General features: G+C 36.0%; 1 protein-coding gene across 2 annotated transcripts in view; it reads left to right on the top strand.

Moving 5' to 3' along the window:
- Dach1 (dachshund family transcription factor 1) overlaps window positions 1-21,996 on the top strand; it is a 383,574-nt gene extending 361,578 nt beyond the window's left edge. The window contains exon 12 of one of the 2 annotated variants that reach the window (XM_021181594.3): window positions 18,742-21,996. In XM_021181594.3, the coding sequence (XP_021037253.1) occupies window positions 18,742-18,779 (38 nt within the window). In that variant the 3' untranslated portion in view covers window positions 18,780-21,996. The remainder of the gene's footprint in view (window positions 1-18,741) is intronic. The other variant, XM_021181596.3, reaches the window with a different exon arrangement.
- Window positions 21,997-22,212: the final 216 nt, after the last annotated feature.

Below are 22,212 nucleotides of genomic sequence, written 5' to 3'. Positions count from 1 at the left end.
GAGATGGGTAGGGAAGTGAGGAGTACCTGAGAGAACTTGGGGAGGGGAAAGAATATGAGGAAAATGCATTGTATGTAGGTTTTAAATAAAGTATTTTATATAAGAAGAAAAAACATGCAATTATTCTGTATATGAGTTATTTAACTTGGAACAATATTTATTTATCCATGTGTCTTAGGGTTTGTATTCCTGCACAAAACAACATGACCAAGAGCAAATTGGGGAGGAAAGGGTTTATTCAGCTTACACTTCACATTGCTGTTCATCACAAATGGAAGTCAGGATAGGAACTCACACAGGGTAGGAACTTGGATGCAGGAGTTGGGGCAGAGGCCATGAAGGCTGCTGCTTACTGGCTTGCCTCCCCTGGCTTGCTCAGCTTTCTTTCTCTCTCTTTTTCTTCCTTCCTTCCTTCCTTCCTTTCTTCCTTCCTTCCTTCCTTCCTTCCTTCCTTCCTTCCTTCCTTCCTTCCTTCCTTCCTTCCTTCCTTTCTTTCTTTCTTTCTTTCTTTCTTTCTTTCTTTCTTTCTTTCTTTCTTTCTTTCTTCCCTTTTCTTTCTTTCTTTTTCTTCCTTCCTTCCTTTCTTTCTTTCTTTCTTTCTTTCTTTCTTTCTTTCTTTCTTTCTTTCTTTCTTTCTTTCTTTCTTTCTTTCATTAGATATTTTCTTTATTTACATTTCAAATGCTATCCTGAAAGTTCCCTATAGCCTCCCCTCTGCCCTGCTTCCCTACCCACCCACTTCTTAGCCCTGGCGTTCCCCTGTACTAGGGCATATAAAGTTTGCAAGAGCTAGGGGCCTCTCTTTCCAATGATGGCCAACTAGGCCACCTTCTGCTGCATATGCAGGTAGAGACACGAGCTCTGGGGGTACTGGTTAGAACCCAGGACTACCAGCCCAGGGATGGCATCACTCACAAAGGATTGGGTCCTTTTCCTTTGATCACTAATTGAGAAAAAGGCCTTACAGCTGTATCTCATGGCGGCCCTTCTTCAAGGGAGGCTTCTTATTTATGATAACTCCAGCTTGTATCATGTTGACACACAAAACCAGCCCATGAAACATATTTTTGCACAGACCCAGATTTTTTTCCTTATTAACTCATCTCCTGATGGATACACGTTAATTTTAGGATTGTCAATAATGCTACCATGAATATAGGTGCAAAGACATTATTTTGATTAACTGATTTCAGACCTTTTGTACTAATAGTCCCAGGTGTCAATGTTGGTTCTTATTATAACTGTCTTTAGTTTTATGAGGAACCTTCCTAAACCTTTTTCATATAGCTGCACTAATGTAAAGTCCCATCAAAGCTAAAAAACAAAACAAAACAAAACAAAACAACCAAAAATGAACCCAAAACCTTTCCCGTTCAACATATCATAGAAAATATTCATTATATTTTGTTTTATTTTATGTATTTATTATTTTATTTATTTGCATATCAAATATTGCTCTCCTCCCCATCTCCCTCAAAGAGTTCTTTCCCCTACTTCCCCCTACCCTTCTCCCTTGAGAGCGCACCTCCTCCCTGGTATCCTTCTTCCTTAGGGCATCACATCTCTACAGGATTAGGCTTACCCTCTTTCACTGAGGCCAGAAAAGGCAGCCCTCTCCTACATGTATACTGGGGGCCTTAGAGCAGCCTGTGCATGCTCTTTGGTTGGTGGCTCTGTCTCTGGAAGTTCCCATAGGTTCAGGATATTTGACCCTGTGGGGCTTCCTACAGGGACACTATCCCCTTCAGTTCCTTTTATCCTTCCCCTAACTCTTCCATAGGGGCTCCCTGACCTCCATTCAGTGATTGGCTGTTGAGTATCTACATCTGTCTCAGTCAGCTGCTGGTAGAGCGGCTCAGAGCACAGCCATGGTAGGCTCCTGTCTGCATGCACAAATATAGCATCAATAATAGTGTTAGGAATTAGTGACTGCCTACTGGGATGGATCCAAAGTCAGCCATTCCTTCATTCTCTGCTCCATTTTTTTGTTCCCATATGTTTTTTTTTATTTTTATTTTTTGTTTATTTTTTTTATGTAGGAGCAATTTGGGGTTGAAAGCTTTGTAAGTCTTTTGATGTCCTCATCCCTCAAGTCGGGGTCCTCTCTAAGTAGACTTGGATGGTCTCAAAGTCTTCCAGATCTGCTTACTACTCTGCTTCTGGGGTGTTGGAATTAAAAGTGTGTGTTCACATTCACAATTTTTATTTATTTTTAGTTTTTGTTTTATTTTTAATTTATTTTTTTACACTCCATATTCCATTCCCCGCCCCACCCCCATCCACTCTCTGACCTCTGACCACTCTACATCCCACACTTCCTCCCCACCCCACCTCATCGATGCCCCAACCCCCACCCTACCTGACCTCTACACTCCCTGGATTTACAATTTTTAAATTGTTTTATCTGTTGTTGTTGCTGCGACTGCTTCTTCTCTTTATTTTTTCACGGTTGGATCTCCCAATTTTTGATCTCTCAATAATTTCGGATATGAACCTCTGTGCCTATGTATGCATCGTGAATATATTCTCTCATACTTCCCTTGTACTGTGGCAGTCTTTTCCTCTGATGGCATCCAGTTTGTTTATTTATGTTTTCTTGCCTCCCCCTTTTAGTGTTCAATTGAGAAAGACCTTGTTCGTGTTCATTTCTCTAGCTACTTTCCTAATTTTGTTGATATTATTATTGTTTTGTAGTCTCTGGTTTTTCTGTTTAAATCTCTCATATAATTTTAAGGTTTATTTTGAATGGGAAATGAGATAAAGCCCAAATATCTTTCTTGAAATGAAGCTTTTGAACACAATGGGTTGTGGAAAACTAATCCGTTTAAGTTTCTTGTACCTTTTTTGAAACATCAATTGATATGCTTCAGTTTACTTGTGGACTCTCTTGTTGCTTCCATGTAGTGTGTGTCTCTTTACCTTTTATTCTTTTGTTGTTGTTGTGTGACAAAATCACACTACTTGAAGTTACCACTGCTGAGTTGTAGAGTTCCACATCTGTCAGTATGAGCCAGGATCATTTGCTCAGAATTGGTTTAGCTTTTCATTGTTCGTCATTATTCAATAAGTATTCTAGATTTTAAGTTCAATTTTACTTTATAATGTGGTTTGTGTGCACTGTTCTACTATTACCTAGAAGTCTATATATATATCCATATCCACATGATTAAGCCAATTATACACAAATGACAAGCACATCTCATAAATGAAAGCTCTAAATACTCTAAAATTACAGTTCTTAAAACATAATGAAAAGAGAGAGTCAGTGTTCTCACCTCTCCTGGAGACATGTTTGTAGGAGATGTGGCCTGCATTCCTAGGGCTCATAAAGTGTCATATTTATCTTATGCACATCCTCTTGATTTTTCATAGTTTGTGCTTAAAAATTTAATTACAGTAAAAAATGCTCCAATAAAAGCAAGCCATAACTCACATAAAGAACTTAGGCAAACATCACTAATTCTTTGTTGAGTCCAATTTACTTTATAAAATTTATATACATCTAACATTAGGAGTCTAAAAACCCATAAAATATACAATATTTTTCTAAAATATACAAGCATTAATAATTCTACTAAAATTGATACTAGTTAAAGTTTATTAATACAGCTGTAAATCTCAAGATATTTTTAGGAGTTCCATGAAAATTAGGTAATATATTATTTAAATAAATGCACAAATTATGTTATTAGATTTTATCATATGATTTGTGGATAACTTAAAATTATCAAACTATGTCTGTATCATGCGTTATATTTATATTTAAAAGCTACTATACTACACAAAGCATGTACATATTCATATTTTGCTTTTTCTGATAGAACTCATTTTCGGCTTTCTTGGTTATGAGAACTCACTTGTATACTTGTATACAAGTATTATACTTGTATACTTGTATTACTTGCCAGCAATATCTGAAATCTAAAATTTATACAGAAAATTTAGAAGTTTTGATTTTTGAAAGATGAGCCATTGTAGAATTTTCTTCTTAAAGAATGAATCCTTTGAGCCATGCTTCTGAATAGATGTCATGCATTCAGAACACAAACGAGGTGAGTCACTTTGCAGATGGGATTGGCAGTCACATAAGATCTGCAAGTCCATGTATGAGAAGTGGATAGTACTACTCATATAATGGTTTTTGAGAAGACCACCTAGATGAATATTATGCTGTGTTCTCATTAGGGTTCCTGTTGCTATGATGAAATAGCACGAACCAAAGGAAGTTGGGGAGGAAAGGATTTGTTTTGTTTATACTTCCTCATCATGGATCATCCTCCAAGGAAGTCATAACAGGAACTTCAGTAGGAGAGGAATCTGGTGGAGCTGCTTCAGGGGCCGTGAAGGGTACTACTTACTGGCTTACTCCTTATGGTTTGCCCACCCTGCTTTCTTATAGAACCCAGGACCATAAGGTGAAGACTGGTACCAGCAACAATTGTCAGGTCTTATGAAGGCATTTTCTCCATTAAGGATTTCTACTCTGAGATAACTGTAACTTACGTCAAGTAGACATAAAAACTAGCTAGCACATGATGGCCTCTAAGAGTGTTATTGGATGGTTTCTAAAATATTTATCAAAGTAAAATTCTAGTCCCTTTTGTTTTTCTTAAACCTAAAACAGTATGTTAAATCCTAAGTAATACTGTATAGCAGATTAAAGGTAAAGAAATGGAAATTGTAATTGATTCAACATAAAGAAATGAACAAACAGGGAATACACATTTGAAATTCAATTAGAAACTCATATTATAGGGCTTAGGACATGGAAAGCAAAAGCAGTGGTTAGTAGTTTGGCCTTTGTAGATTGGGAAAGTGATATAAGCTAGAGTAGGGAATGAGCTCTGTTAGGTTAACACCATATAACAGGAGTTGTCCTGTAAGCAGACTGAGTTGTCCAGTAAGCATCTAGGAACAGTATGGAGCTGGAATTTGATTGTGTGATCCAGAGAAGATGCAGGACTTTGGCATCACTGAAGCTAGGACTCTTTTCCTTGTAAACAGATTCTTTCTGCCAAATCTGGATGATTTAAGCTGATCCCTAAACCACCATTCCATCAAAGAAAAGGCCAGTAGTAAGGGAATCTTAGAGTACTAATTAAATCAGTAAGAAGTCATACGTTTCGCAACATTTCACACCAGCCTTGCTTGTAACAAATGTTTTAACCATTTTTGAAAACATGGTACAAAATGTTTTGTCATGGCACTTTAAGAAGGGTAGAATAAATTTTCCCCATGAAAGTGAAGGTAATAAAGGCAAGGCCAGAATTTTTACACTGTTAGTTTATGTATATAAAAGTAGAATATTAGATGATAAAAATACATAGTCATATGTTAGATAATTCATATTTGACTTATTTATTTTGCAAGTGTTGATTCTGCAGACTTGAGCTATGACAAACTGTCAATTCAACTCTTGCATTAAGAGACATGTATTTTTCATGATATTGTTTATATGGCAATTTCTTGGAATATCAGTCCTTTCAAGTAATCCAAGTACATTGAATAGCATCATAAACAAAGGCAGCAATAATTTATTCTTACGCTAAGCTTTTCCATCTGATGCATGCATACTCTTTGTGATATTTGAACAGAGTAATGCATTTTTATTTAGATGAAAAGAAAGTAAAAATTATACTCATTCTTTCAACTTGGTAAGAGAAATAGCACTCCCATAACGTTGTTCTGAACTATCAAAACAAATTGTACCCTTTTCCAAAAGAGGCAGTGTTATGCTGTGTTTAGCCATCTCAGTATACAAAGCAATGACTAACAGACTCAACAAATGTCAATTATGGCTATGTCACATTGTAAGTTTTCAAATGAGCCCTTAACTAGGTTAAAAAAAAAAGTGAAAACTAGACCTGTAAACAGTAAACTGTTCATGAGAAAATTTGCAAAGCAGTAATATAGTCCGGGAAAAGATTGAAAATCTGGCAAGATTTATCAAAGAGTTGCATCTTAATATTTTGATAACTATATAAATATTTTACTGAAATGGAGAAACAGATCTGTCCCATTAAAATATAGGTTTGTTATTGAAGATTTTTAATGCAAAATGTTCATTTTTATTAAATATCTTGGTAAAAGTCTGCGTGCAATTGCAATGATCTCTGAAAGATTGTGATAGTGTCTATGGGAGGAGAATAAAAATTCATTTGAGAGTAGTTTTGGCATAATGCGAATGGTTTCCTTCAGTTCATAGCCCTGCTCTTCCCTCACCTTCATTCAAGGTGTACCCATCAGCTCAGGGACATGAGTTAATTTCATGCACATCATAATTAGTAGTGATGGGAAAATGAGGCAGTACCAAGAGTATCCAGGAACACAAGTTGTAAATTTTAATGGAAGTGGGGGCCTATGCTACTGTGACCCAGCGCAGAATTTCAGAGCGGGAATGAAGAAAACATTTATCAACATTTATCTTCTTACTAAATATATGTACATGTATTATCAGAAGCTTTGAATGTTTCACTGTGAACTTCTCTATTGCCTAAGACTATAAAAATATTTAGCAATCTAGTGGTATTAAATAAGTACTGAAAACAAACTGGAACTTACTTAGATTAAAAGTCTAAAGTTCTCTGATGTTTCCTGAGTTTCTGCATTCCTAGAGACAGACCCAATATATAAAGTGCTGACTTGTACATTAGCAATGCATATTTCTGTGTACTTTTTTCCCATTGCTCTCTGCTCTAGGAAGCATTTAGTGTCTTACATTTGTTATTATTTATAGCCAGTTTGTTTATATTTTCATGATTAATTTGTAAAACATGTAGTCTATTCCATTAGATAAAACACACTATGATAAATATTTTAAAATTGCAAGACACCAGATTTCGTCAGACTCAATCCTAGCTATCTGCCCTGAATTCAGCCTTTTGAGAGACAGTTAATAGTCTGTCCTGCTTCTTATTCAATCTAGTATGCTTTAAATGTTTTAATGGACATCTTTTCTGCTTTCTTTTTTCTTGATTATTCACTATTCACTAGCACTTGTAGTTCGCATACACTTAATTGATGTCAGCACTGTCTCTTGATGTAAGGTTAGATTTTAAAGAAGCATTGTGAATTTAAATTCACTCATGGCTATAAACCACTTGATAGCAAAAATATTTTTATTTTACATGGGACTCACTTATTTTTCTCAGGACCCAATTGTACTAATATATATATATGTATATATATATTTTATTTTATATATTTATATATAATCAAATGTTACACAAGAATGACATGCACCATCCTAGGACAGGTAGCGATGATCTGTTACAGTGCAAAGTGTTCTGATATACTTGAGAAAGCCTTGAGAAAGCTTTAGTATGGTAATTAAACTGTTGGGCTTTTTGGGAGAGTTGGGTTTTATTGTTGTTGTTTTCTGGTTTTTTGTTTGTTTGTTTGTTTTTATTTCCAAGAAATAGTGAAATACAATCGTCATGAGATAATACTATTAGCCTTTACATAAAACCTGCCTTTATTCTGAAGATATCAAATCACCCTAAGACAATACAAGTCAAGTTAATTTTACTCGAACAAACGGCATGTTTATATGTATATGTATGAGTGTGTGCATGCATGTGTGTATGGTAAAAACAAATCTATAGAAAGTGTAAGTACTGGGTGGTTCTGGCACATGCCTTTAATCTCAGCACTTGGGAGGCAGAGGCAGGAGGATTTCTGAGTTTGAGTCCAGCCTGGTCTACAGTGTGAGGTCCAGGACAGCCAGGGCTATACAGAGAAACCCTGTCTTGAAAAACCAAAAAAGAAAAAAAAGTATAAATATAAACATTTATTTAGATTAATTTGATGCTATCAATCCTTGAAATTTAAATTTAGTTTTGTTTGTGATAACCAAGGAAATACTCTTTTGTGAGGCATGAAGTTTCATCCCACAAGCCTCTTGCAGGGATTACAGCATAGGATTTGTATTGGGGATGCAAACCTTTTCTTACTTTGGAGTTGAGCTTTCATTCTCTTCTGTGTTTTTGAGCAAAGTAAACTGAGGTATATTGTCAACACTGTAACTCATGGGAAGAGATTATTTTTTCCTTTTACACTAACCATCAGGGTTTTGGTTTTTTGGTTTTTTTTTTGTTGTTGTTGTTGTTCTTTTTGTATTTTTTCCTGTAAGAGAGAACAAATAAGCTGCAACAAACTTTCTCAAAGCTTTGTAGCTTAAAGTCTTGGTGCTCTAGCGGTTTCCATGAGTGACAATTGGGGAGTGCTGGGGAGTGCTTAGCTACTTTTCTGACTTTCAGAGGCTACAGGGAAGTGTTAGAATGTGCTCCATCTTCTGCAGCCTGTGCCCAGACTCCACTGCAAAACTGAGAAGGGGCTATAGGTGTCCTTCACAGCCACAGAGTTCTAGAAGTGTTAGCCTCTGTTTTCTGCGAGCCATTAGCTAGATGATGTTTTATTGATTCATTTCCACATGAGATTAGTCAACAGGGAAGTTTACTAAATGACAACCTAGTTTTGCACAAGTGGAAATACCTAGAGGCACACTGTGTATCTGCCATAGGATAGTCATAGTCTTTACTGACCAGGTGTAGATAGTGACCTCCAATCACTTATTCTATATTCTTGTCAATACAGATAAGGGATTAAGTACTACCTACTCCTTTGTTTGTTTGTTTGTTTGTTTTTTGAGACAGGGTTTCTCTGTGTAGCCCTGGCTGTCCTGGAACTTACTCTGTAGACCAGGCTGGCCTCCATCTCAGAAATCAGCCTGCCTCTGCCTCTTAAGTGCTAGGATTAACGGCGTGCGCCCCCACGCCCGGCGAGTCCTAACTACTCTTTAGAAGTCCTGATCACATAACATTTTGCAGTAGGAGACTAGTGCATTGCTCTCGACTGTATAGGATGCCAATAGCAAGGCTATACTGAAAATAACATATAAAGTTACCTGATAAGAATAGAGTTGAACATTTAATGGACTCAGAAACGTATCTAACAACGTGCTAGATGTCCCTGTCAGTTACTGATATGAATCTCATCCTTGACTAGTCAATTTTAAGTCATGAACTTTCCTTTTTATACTTTGCATTCAGTTTAAACACTCTATTCACTCTATTGATTCTTGTGTAATATATATATATATATACACATATATACACACACACATACATATATAATTTATATAACACATTTTCTTGCCTGTTTGGTCGCATACTGTCTCTTATAACTTCACATCGATGAACTGAACGCTCTTCATAAATTCTAAAGCAGGGTGCAGAAAGGCCCACCTTATTTAACAGTGCGTTGATAGAACGTGATTGTCCTCATCCACATACTGTCGAAACAAGGCGTAATGATTACATTAGGCCATATATGAAGAAAAGCTGCTCCCTGCAGTAATGTCATTTCTGTCAAATCCTATGTATTAGAGAAATCTTCCACTGGAGGTTGCTTATCCCTCTTCAAGCTTAGCCCTAGACCAGCATTTCAGCTGAACTCTCCATAAATAGGTTAAGAAGCCTTTGGAGGCTTGGAACTGCATTCACTCACAATTACCTCCTTAAACAAATATAACCTTTATGAGAATTACCAAATTAGACATGTATAGAAAATAGAAACTGCTAAACACTTAAAATGATGATTTGTTTCTTTCTTCCAAGCGTGAGAAAATCACAAGGCTCTGACAGGAGCTGCCCTTCTAATTACCACCTTTGGTTATGCCCCCACCCAGAAATAGCACATGCCTGTATTCTGAAAACACAATGTATTCACAGGAATTTGCCTGTCTTTCATAGTTCTGAGAGGATAAAAGGACTTGGTTTGAAAAGGTCTCTGCTTTCCTGCGCTGAGCTCTCTTATTTTAGAAAACAAGGAACCAAGTTCCTTACAGCTTTGCTTTAGTGAAGCCTTGTCTGCTTGGGGCACTCTGCCTCAGATGGGCCCACCAACGACTATCCTCTCCCCATCCTCAGGTCTTCTTCCCCTGGAAAAGGATTGAAAGGCAGAAGGTGGTAAGAGTGCTTTCCTTGTGTTTTGCTTTGCTAGAGGTGGGAGGTCTCACCTCCAATCAAGAGGAGGTAACCTGTGTGAATAATACTGCATTCCGACTTGCTGCTACATTAACCATCCTGATGGGTTCTAGTTTCTGACTAATGAATGCTTAATTAGAATGTTCACAAATACACAAACACTTGATCAGAGTTGACCTAGCAACACGGTGCCTTTTCTTTATTGATAGAAGAGCAAAACTTTAAATAGCTCTGTGGTTTGTTTTTTTTTTTTTTGGCCGATTTCTAATAAATGTTTAAAAGTATTAAAATATTTGTTTCCAACATATTAAATGAGAGATTTTTAACAACAAATGCACAATAGTGTATGTAGTTCTAAGTATGGAACCAGTCCTGGAGCTAAGAAGTCTTCATCAGCTTTACAGGTAGAAGTTTACCATTACAAGGTGTTGAAACAATAGACCAGACTCCAGCATAAGTCAACAACCTAACACCTCCACCGGGTTTCTTTAAATCACTCTATTAACAGAATCAATCACTAACCATTGGTTTTCTATATAATACTTGAATAGGATTTCTAAAACATATTCTTACTAAGCACATAAAATATTTAGCATGGAGATACTGTCCATATAATCAGTGAAACAGTGTATATAGTTGTACAGAAATCACATCTTCATCTAGTTACTAATTAATAATTGATATGGTATGTATCAGATCATATGCAGTAATTTTATGTGGATGTCTTGGTATTTGATTTTGAGCATAAATAAATAGTAAAAAAATTTACACAGTACATGTGTTTAACCTATTTAAAACTTTATTCAGTAAAAGCATTGTGCAGTATATGTATGAATCATTGCCTGACTTTTAATCATGTCTTCTGTATCAGTTAAAATTAAAATAGAAAACTTCTATTGTAAATCTAAACTTGCAGAGGAAGATTAAAGCTCCATAAACACTGCCATGTGTAAACTGCCAAGGTTCGTGCATGGTTAATATTCTGAAGACGTGTGCTTTATCTCAATTTGATAACATTAAGCCATTTGAGAGTAAGATATATCTAGAGTGCTTTGCTTGCCAAACTTGTCCATCCTACTTTCAGGGAGCATTTCTTACAGTAGGATTGTCACGTTCACATGCTGTCTATTGATCAAGTTGTGAATATTACATTAACATAACACTTTTTATTTTGTCTGCCACCCAAACTATCCTCTTGTCATCTGGCTCAATAATGTCCTTTACTGCATTTCATTTTACATTGAGGCATCTAAACAAGGATCACTTTTTTGTTAATTAGATATTATCTTTATTTACATTTCAAATGTTATCCCCTTTTATCATTTTCCCTGGAAGAACCCCCTATCCTATACACCCACACACACTGCTCACCAACCCACCCACTTCCGCTTCCCTGTTCTGGCTTTCCCCTACACTGGGGAATCTATAGCACCTTCACAGGACCAAGGAAGGGTCTTTCCTCCCATTGATGACCAACAAGGCCATCCTCTGCTACATATGCAGCTGGAGCTGTGGGGCTCTCCATGTGCAATTCTTTAATATAAGTTGTTATTTATCTTCCGTCTTTTTAAATCATGAACAACCTCTTAGCTTTAAAATATGAAAATGAGTAGTTGTGAGTAACATGTTCTTTTTTTAATTAAAATGTTACTTATTTTGAATTTGATGCTTCATCATTAGATTTCAAATTTTTATCTCTTATCTGGCAAGTGACCTATGTGAAATTGTGTTCTTTCAGGGTGTTACCTCTGCTAGCATACAATGTTGGTTTTCTTTTATTTTGTGCTACAAGGTTGGCTTTCATATATGTGTGTGTGTATAACATTTTAGGGGATAGGTAATGCCTGATGTAATAGAAATATACCAGATCTTAATAAATTTTATCTGCTCTAATGAGTTTCCAACCAGACTTTCAGTAATTCTAAGCACGGAATTAGTTGATGCATTGAAGATGTGTGATAGTAAAATTGTTCAAATCCTGTGATAGTGATTATAATAATTACTTAAGTTCTCATGGACTTGAAACATGGTATATGTGAGCACATTCTAATCAGTGATGCTAAGACATGTCTCACAGAACTTCCTTTAAATAGTAAAATATCAAATGTAGAATGGCATATTTACTCCTGTAAATGAAAATAGATTGTGAAAAACATCATCATCATCACCATCACCATCATCATCATCATCATTGCCATGGTAATATGGCTTTAAGACATGTTCTCCCTTTAGGATTTAGACTATACCTGTTTGCTAGAGCATTACTCCTTGGTCTTGTGAAAAGCACACAAGCAAGACTTAGGGTATGTTCTGCTCAAATATGATCCAGTTCTATGATTCTGATTCCTCAGATATGAGCTTTAATTAAAAAATTTAAAAATGGTTACTTTTTAATTATATCGGGACATAACCTCAGATATATTAGTATTCAAACATCTGGAAATCACTTGCACTGTTGCTATCTGCATTTCATGAGAAGAAATTATGTTTACTCAGAATCCTCCTATAAACTGGCCTGTGCTGAACATCGTCTCTCTTAAAATATTTCTCATGTTCAATGTAGACTTTGTGTCTCTGCCTCTTTGCTTCAGCAGTAGCAGAATGTTCTTACTCTAAATATAAAATTATAAAAAAGCAAGAAACAATATTTTCTTTAATTAGCCTCTTCCTTTGGGGGTTTTAGAAGAGAGGTTATGACTTGACAAAGATCCTTCCCATCTGTTCCTGTTTGTTTGCTTTTATTTTGACTTCCTTTCGTTGTCTTATCAAATATCACATGAATCATTAACATTTGTTTTCATCGCTTGTTTTGATTTCCTTTGCTTCACATGATTAAGACATTATGTTGAGACAAGGTTCAGGCTAACATATTTTATATTAACCTCATATTCTTTACGCAAATATTAAACTTTCTAGATATACGATTTTCTGTGTTTGCTTTCTTCTGTGTTAATATTTTCTTCCACTCCAGGGTAGTAAAGCATGTGTGGATCCAACTGTTTCGTGAAAGCTGCAGCCTTTGTCAGATTACACATGAGTCATATGGGTTTTGAGTACATAGGTGCCATTTTTAATAAAGCTATTTCCTCATAAGATATACAGTTTTAAAAGCCTTTAGGCAGAGGGTAGGTAGGTATCCTGGTAGATGTTAGTCAGGAATCTCTATTTAAAGTTAAAACATCTTCTCCTTTGCTTTGTGATGCTTATTCACAATGTGCTTCTTGTACTGATATTCATCCAAAGGCGAATGACATTCTCTTAAGATTTAATAAAACAATTTGAAATTATTGTCACTTAAATGTTCTATTCTGTTATGAAATTATGTTAAGCTATGTGATTAATAGAATGATATCTCACTAGATTTAGAAAATGTATTTTTGTTGAATAGTGAGATTTTTATATGTGGAGTAGAAAAGGAAGTTTTCATTAAACATTATAAATAATATTCAAATAACAATACATACCAAAACTTAGGCCCCAAACTAAACTTGTTTTTTCAAGCACAAAATAAAGGTAGAAATTTTGTAACAGACCCCTTTTGCTCACATCTTATTCATAAAAATTAATTTTAAATAAAATCCATGTCTTCATTATGGTTTCATTGCTGTGAAGAGACACCATGACCAAGGCAACTCTTGTAAGGACAACATTTAATTGGGGCTAGCTTACAGTTTCTGAGGTTCAATCCGTTATCATCAAGGCAGGAATATGGCAGCATCTAGGCAGGCATGGTATGGGAGGAGCTGAAAGTTTTACATCTTCATCTGAAGGCTGCTAGGAGAAGAAACTTCCAAACATCTAGGATGAGGTTTTTTTTCTCTTTATTGGATATTTTCTTTATTTACATTTCAAATGTTATCCCCTTTCCTGATTCCCCTCCGAAAAACACCCACTATCCCATCTCCCTCCCCCTGCTCATCAACCCACCCACTCCCACTTCCTGGCCCTGGCATTCCCCCATACTGGAGCATAGAGCCTTCATAGGACAAAGGGCCTCTCCTCCCATTTATGTCCTACTAGGCAATCCTCTGCTGCATATGCAGCTGGAGTCATGAGTCCCACTGTGTGTGCTCTCTGGTTGGTAGTTTAGTCCCTGGGAGCTCTGGCGGTACTGGCTAGTTCATCTTGTTGTTCCTCCTATGGGGCTGCAAACCCCTTCATCTCCTTAGGTCCTTTCTCTAGCTCCTTCATTGGGGACCCTATGCTCAGTCCAATGAATGGCTATGAGCATAGGATGAGGTCCATAAAGTCCATGTCCACAGTGATACACCTATTCCAACAAGGCCACACCTCCAAATAGTGCCATGCCCTTGGCCAAGCATATTCAAATCATGACATTACACTCGAAGGCCCCGAATGGCTTGTTCAAACTCATGAGGCAATGGGGGCTACACCTAGCCATTGCATAATGCAAACTACATTTAGTCCAACTTCAAAAATCACAGTCTTTAAAAGTTTCAACAATGTTAAAAGTCTAAAGTTCAAAGTCTCATCTGATATTCATCAAATCATTTAACTGTAATCTCCTACAAACTCAAAATCAAAAAGCAAATCACATGCCTCCAACATAACAGAATATACATTACCATTATACAATGTCATAGTGAGGAAACACTGGACCAAAGCAAGAACAAAAGACCGTGGGCAAACTCCAAACTTTGCATCTCCATGTCTGATGTCAAAACACTCTTCAGATCTTCAATTCCTTTCTTTCCTCTTTGTTTACCACAACAAACTTCTTTCTCCTGGGCTGATTCCATTCCCTGTTAGCTTTCTCAGCAGGTATCCATTTTCTCTGAAATCTCTAACATCTTGGGGTCTGCAAGGCAACTTCAGTGTTGCTTCTTCAGTGTCTGGGATTCACACTCGATGGTGGAAGGAACACAAAACTAGATCAGGCATAATCTTCCTCTGAGTGAAGATTCTAGGTTTAATATGTAAGCTTGCACAGTCAAAACAAAAAAATTCAGAAGTTGGTTTGAATGGTTGGCTGAAGCATTTATCAAAGATTGCCTAATGAAAAGGAGTAGAAGATGCCTGATATTCCATGGCTTAGTGTCAATGAGGCGATGTTAAGGCAGCAAAATTACAATGCTAGAGTGGGTACATGTTATAACTAATTAGTTATAGTTAGTTATAACTAATCCTCCACAATGGGAAGGCAGAGATGGCATTCTCTTCGCAAATCCTGTAAGATGGAAAATGGTTAAAGGGGCACCAGCATATTGAAGAGCTTTGTTGTCACCCTTTTTTCTTGTGCCAGAACTTAGGGTTGGAGAAGCTGTTGCTCAACTGGATAAATTAAATGTAATGGATTTGATTGCGTCCTGAGGTAGCATGGGCCAGCACCAAATCACCAAAGGCAAGGTGATCATAGTTATTATAATAGGCAGAGTAAGCCAAACAATGTTCACAGTGACCTAACCCATAATGGTGAGCAGAGGTGAGGTGAATTTTATAATGGCATGACTCATATGAACCTTTGGTATTGGCTAATCAGTCATGGTGTTTCCAGGCATGAAATAGATAGAATGGTTGCATTGGATTGAGGCAAAAGGCAATCTCAGCCAGTGAATCAATTTCCAGAGTTGAGCCAGTTTGTAGACCCAGAACCCCTTGAATGAAGTGGTGGCCAGGTTCTCCTGAGGAAGGACCTTGGTAAGGTCCAGAACAAAGTCCTGTGTTTAAACCTTAACACCCTGTAAATCCTCAGGGGCATGGTGACACATATCTGTAACGTCATCACTAAGAAAGTCAGCGGGTCCATCAGAAATTCATAGGCATCCTCAACTAAAAGTAAGTTTGACATGAACTGGGCTAGAGGAGATCCTACCCCCAAGATAAACAAACAGGAGAAAACTGGCTTCTAGGCAGCTAGGAGAAGGATCTCAAGCCTACCTCCACAATGACACTCTTCCTCCAACAAGGACACACCTATTCCAACAAAGACATACCTCCTAATTGTGCTACTCCCTGGGGCAAGCATATTCAAAACACCACACTCCATAAACTTAATATTGTCTGATTTTATGATTTTTAACATTAGTGTTAAACTCTGAGGTCATACTAGATTCAGTGTTAGATTTTTGGAACATTTACCTAGCATTTCAAGGCGCTGAATTTAATTTTCAGAAGAAACGAATAAAGCAAGTCCTTAATCAAGTTCATTTTTTATTAAGGTATTTAAAAGATTTCTTCATTTTGCTATGTGTAGATTTAAATCTCCATAATAATAAGCAGCATACAAAACTACACACCTGTGATAAAGTATTCAGTGATCAAGATACTTTCTTGTATACCAAATTATAGCTGCAACTATCAAATCACAATGAACTTTGAAACTATTAGGAATTTGTAATTTAAATAGTTTCACTCAACCCCTACTCCCAAATGCTTTTAATTAGAACAGACTTTTTAATTAAGTACTCCCATGCACAAAGTTTAGCCTGGTGATTTTCCTGTCATATCAACCTCCCATACAAAAGCAAATAATCATTGTGTCACAGAAAAACTGGGCTGTCTCTATTGAAACTAGAATACAAGAACTCCAGTTTTGATTACAAGCTACTCAGATGAAAGGAAAGCCCTAGACCCTGAAGTAGAACTCAATGGATGAGCCATGAGCAGAGAGTGCAAGTGAGAGACTCTGGATTTCTTCCCGTCTTTAGTTAAGGAAAGGATGCTTAATAGAGTGGACACAGAATCTGTATCCTATTACTATAAGATCACTGCATTTCTATTTGTTCTGTAGCACCTTGCCAGACACAAAGACTCACTGCATTTCTATTTGTTATCCTGTGATACTTTGTGAGACACTAAGGTTCTTCCTGAATTCCAATCCTCATTTGGGTAAAAAAGTATTAAAAAAAATCTGTATTTTTCATTACAGGGAAGTGTAGACAACAATAAATTTATCAATTCTTTTAGAATTTTATTTTGCCCATTCAAAGTATTTTTATTATATTCACATCATCCTAAAGCCAGGTCCCCAAATTGCTCTGAAATACATTTCTTCTTCCAAATATTTTAATAACCTGAGTCCTATTTGTGTTGCCCATATATATTCTCATGGGTGTGGGGTTACCCACTGGAGCATAGTCCACCTACCATGTGAGCTTTAGCAAAACGGAATCTTCTTTCCCCAGAAGTCATCAACTGTCCGTAGCTATTAGTGGGGTGAGGGACTTCTGGTACTCTCTCACTTCATGCTGGCTCAAGCTAATACAGGTATTGAACAGCCAACCACAGCTGGTGTGAGTTCATGAGATGAGTGTGGTGCTATCATATTCAGAAAACACCAATCCTCCAGCCTCACCTGCTTACTCTTCCAGAGTGGTCCGTGAATTGTGTGGCAGTGGGTAGAGGGCAATGTAAATGTCCCAGTTTTCGCTGAGCTTCATGGGTACATATTCTCTGAAGCTTCACCAGTTGTAAATTTTGGTATTAAGCACTGTCTGTTATAACCAGTAATTTTGACCAAATTCAAGAGCAGCACTATTCTATGGGTTTAGAGTTTTGAGTTAGAAGGACAAATTTGATGCTGTGTCCATTTAGAAAAACAAACAGAAGTAAGCCCATTCTTGGGACCTACAAACCACGAGTTCTTGACTAGTTTTACATTATCTACTTGACTAGTTTTACACACCTTTTCTCATGTGGCCCAGGCCTTATATCCAATCAGAAAGCAGTCAGGAATTCCCATACATATGTGCCATGAAAACATACCCATGTGCTGTATGCATGGGAGTATCTTACCACACTGGCCATGATGACTTCCGTTCCTCCAGCTTCCTGCAGAGTACTTCCCAGTATTATAAAGGATGGATCCTGATCAATACCAACTTAATTTTTCTGTCTTGTGTCAGTAAAAGGTGTAGTGTCTGAGGAATTGGGGTCTTACCTTGAAAATATGGTAGACAGCACATAACAATGGCGATAGTTTGGGTGGCTTAGGGGATCTTCAGGACAACCTTAACCAGGAGGAAGTGTACACATACAACTGAAGTGTGTCCCACAGAAGGCACAGGTTAGAGTATAATATAGCTGAAAATTGCACTTGTGTTTTATTTATATTTTGCATTGGATAATTAATTTCTTATTTTTATTTTTATTTCTGTTTCATTCAAATAGTTTATACAATATGTCCAAGATTTCACTATTTTTTTATTTCTCACAGAATTATATTTTAATCTCCAGTAATATATTTATATCTTAACTTCTATTCATTCAGTTCATCTCACTAGAGGAAAAAAAAAACAACTCTATTGATGGCTAAGATATCATTGGTGGCATTCATGAAAATAGTTACACATGTGCACAATAGTTACATCACACAGCATATTTAACAACACTCCTAGAGAGCGAGCAGAGCCTTTGGCTTTCATGATGGAGATACACCTGAGTGCACGCTCAGAAAATTTGGTTCTGCAAGCTTGGTGGAAGTAATTGTCATTCAGCAGAAAGTCACTAGCTTTGCATATCAGTAATGCACACACACACATACACTTATCTATTTTCTGAGTGGTCTGGAACTGATATCATTTTAGCGAATATATATTTATGAGAACTAAAAATTCTGTATCCTTCTTGATTCTATGAACTCATGTAATTGTGAAATTAATTTTGAGAATATATGAAAACTGTTACATCCTAAGCAAGTGAAAGTAAAATAGAAAACCAGGATTTCATACCAAATTTCATGTTTCCTACGCCTCTCGAATACTGTGCCATTAATTATTTTTATCATTTGTTTTAGATGGAAGACTGTATTTGAAAACTACTGTCATGTACTGAATATTCCTTGTTGAAGAAACACGTCATCTACTACAGAACTCTGGAGGCAGACCTTCATCGTCGGAAAGTTCAGGAAAAAAACAAAGTCCGTGTAAAAGAACTTCTTCAATTTTTGTGTGTTAGTGCTCTTTTTCATTTAAGTATTCCACAAAGGCAGAAAAGTTTCCTCCATTGAATTTTTTTTTTCACCTGTGGTTCATACCAGAGACTGAGAATGTTTGTAAATGTACACATATCAAACTTCTTACAGTTAATAACTCACCTGTGCTGCTGGACACTTGTGTAGAGAGCTAAAGACGGGTCTGAGGAAGACCTAGCTTTGGTTTGTTTTCTTTTCTTCTTAATGGAATGAACTTTTTATTTTCCTCTTCTGACAGTTCTGTAACTGAGCACATCAACAGACTTTGTAGCAGTGTTCACCCAGAGTTACAGAATTGTGTCCCACAGAAACCAGCAAGAATCGATGGGATAAACTTTTAAGGGTCATAGAGGGTTCTGGGGGGCGGGGGGATGAGAGAAGTGAGAGTACTCTGTTACATACAATTTTAAACTCTATAACTGCAGGTTTTGTCCTGAAGACCTTTTTCATATACTTTCTGAAAGTCCAACAAACGGATGTTAACAACTCAATGAAATTACATTTTGCATATCTGAAAAAGAAGCATTGAATATAAGCCAAACGGTTTCACTGGTGGTCTCTTTTTCTTAAAGATAAAAATATATAAAAATATATATATAAATATAACATGTTTTCATTCCAAACTGGTAGCGGTATATAGGATTACAAATAATAATGTTGCTTCTTATTCAAACTGTTGGTCACATGTACAGTATATAAACATAAAACTCACAGGAAGGTATTATGTATGCAGTAGTATACTAGCGTTTAGGAAATGAAAATTTTAGAAAATATGTTTTGTCACCCTGTTGGTCAGAAAGATGTCTTTCTGGTTTTAACGCATGCAGGCATGTAAATATTTGTCTGGAGTCACAGTATTAATGAATGAGATCTTATACATCTGGTGACATCAGAATTCTGTCAGCCATTTTTTTATTTGTATATTGATCCCTAGTGAGTACCCCAAACTCCACTACAGAGGATGAATTGTGGCTGACCAGTAAATCAAAACACCAGAGATATTTTTATATGTTAATGTCATATTATGTTAATGTTGCTGAAAAACAAAACTTAATAAGCCCTTGGTGTATTGGTCCAATACCATGTAGCCCCAAGTGATGAAGTTAAACTGTGCTGTGCTTTCCAGCTCATTCAGAGGGAACGGGGGAGCTACGTGCTATTTTCACTGTCTTTTTGAAAGTTACAGTATGTGTTTTCATATTTGTGCGTATAACTGGAAGTAAAGCTGCAAACAGTGCTTATCACATGCTGAAGTTAACTTTGCTTTTACAAATTGGGAGTAACCCTTCTAAAGACTTACATGAATCCGTGCAGTTGCTCTACACTTTATGATTTTCCGTCATATTAAAATTTTGTGATTATAGTATTTTTATTACCATTAAAAACAAAGTAATAAATCTAAAGCAGCTAGCATCAGTGTGTTTAAAGATAGTTTTGATTGGGTAATTATTATTTGGTTAAGACAAAAAAGTTCCTATTATGGATTCTGTGTCACTGAGCTCCTGTCATTTTTAGGTCTTCCTTGCAGTTCTGAAACATAACTAATTCTTGGCTGTAACTTGCTATTAACTGGTTAAGTTCATTTTTTAAGAAAACAAAGGGTTATATGTACAGTTATTTTAGCTTGCATTAAAGGGGAGTAATATTTTAATTTAAAACACCGTTAGTAACTGCTTTGTAGAAACGGTTTGCTGAGCATAATTCTTCCATGGTCATATTTTGTTGTTTGAGCAAAAGAGATTCAATTCTTACTTACATGTATTTTTGTTTATTTTTCCATACATACATACATACATACATACATACATACTGTAAATGATTACAGTTCTTAAAATTGGAAGGATTTGTAGAAAGGTTTGGAGTCGTACATGTTTTTTTAACAGACTATTTTGTTTTTGTTTTTGTTTTTGTTTTTAAGACTACAACTTACATAGGTAGGAGAGTTGATCATTGCTCTGCTCCTGGCATAGAGTCACCTGTTAAATGGTGTAGTTTTAAAAGACTTATGTGAAAGACCTATGAGAATGCATTAGTGTTTGGTTCAGCATAAAAGAAAATTTTAGGATTGAAGACAAAAGCTATCCACTATATGTTAAGAGACTCTTATTAGCCTGTTGTAAATATTGCAATTCACAAAATGTTATTGTAAGTTTGTAACTTAATTTTTCCCTCTTTTTAGTTAAACAGGTTTGTTTAGAAATTTGTGTTTTGGTGTAAGCAAGTAAAATTGTGCCCATTTTATGGTCCCCATGCTTTTGTAATCTTACAAATATTAACGTCTAGTTGTTCTATATTATAACCATATTTGCGCTCTATGCAAGCCCTTGGAACAGAACATACTCATCTTCATGTAGGACCTATGAAAATTGTCTATTTTTATCTATATATTTAAAGTTTTCTAAAAATGATAAAAGGTTATTACGAATTTTGTTGTACAAAATCTGTACAAAAATCTGTTTTTACATCATAATGCAAGAATTGGAAATTTTTCTATGGTAGCCTAGTTATTTGAGCCTGGTTTCAATGTGAGAACCACGTTTACTGTTATTGTATTTAATTTTCTTTTTCTTTTCAACAATCTCCTAATAAAAATGTCTGAAATCGCCTTGCGACTTTATTTACCGTTTGTCTTTATTACAGTTTCTGAGATGCATTACTTTGAAGAAATATTTACTTTCTAATGGGAGGCGTCTAAAAACAACATAAGTCAGCTCTTTGCGATGCTCAGGGAGCATTGCTCAATGATTTTATTTAACATGCAACCACTTCTATCTCTAATATGAATTACTGTGGAGAAAATATCATAAAAGCACACTCTGTAGTTATTGTTTAACAAGCAGATTTTCCATATTTTGTTTCTTGCCAGCTAAGCAAACTGGCCACATATGCATGATTTATTTATGTACATTTCTCAGTTTATGAAGCTGTTATTTGTACCTTTTTTCCTTTATCTTCTTATATTCCCATGATTCTTATTTTACAAAGCCTTGTGCTGAATAACATAGAACAGACATGTTGATGCAACAAAATATATAATTCCCATATCTGTAAGAGTATGGATCTGTAACTCTAACTTCATGGTTTTCTTTCCACTGTAATGTCAGAATAATACTATTAGTAACTTGAAATTACAATATCCTTTATCTGCTTTGATCATTATTTGAAAATCTATTGGGTTGTTACTTATCTGAAAACATTCATAAGAGAATGGAAAATTTCATTTTTTTTCTTGTTCAAAGTGAATGACCTCAGTGAATTCATGAAAGTAATAAATTATAGTTTTCTTAATAAAAA

This window comes from Mus caroli, unplaced genomic scaffold, assembly GCF_978045245.1.
Source record: "Mus caroli unplaced genomic scaffold, Mus_caroli_1 scaffold_12, whole genome shotgun sequence".
Lineage (NCBI taxonomy): Eukaryota > Metazoa > Chordata > Mammalia > Rodentia > Muridae > Mus > Mus caroli.
The sequence above is the reverse complement of the archived record's forward strand: the minus strand, read 5'-3'. Positions and strand labels throughout refer to the sequence as shown.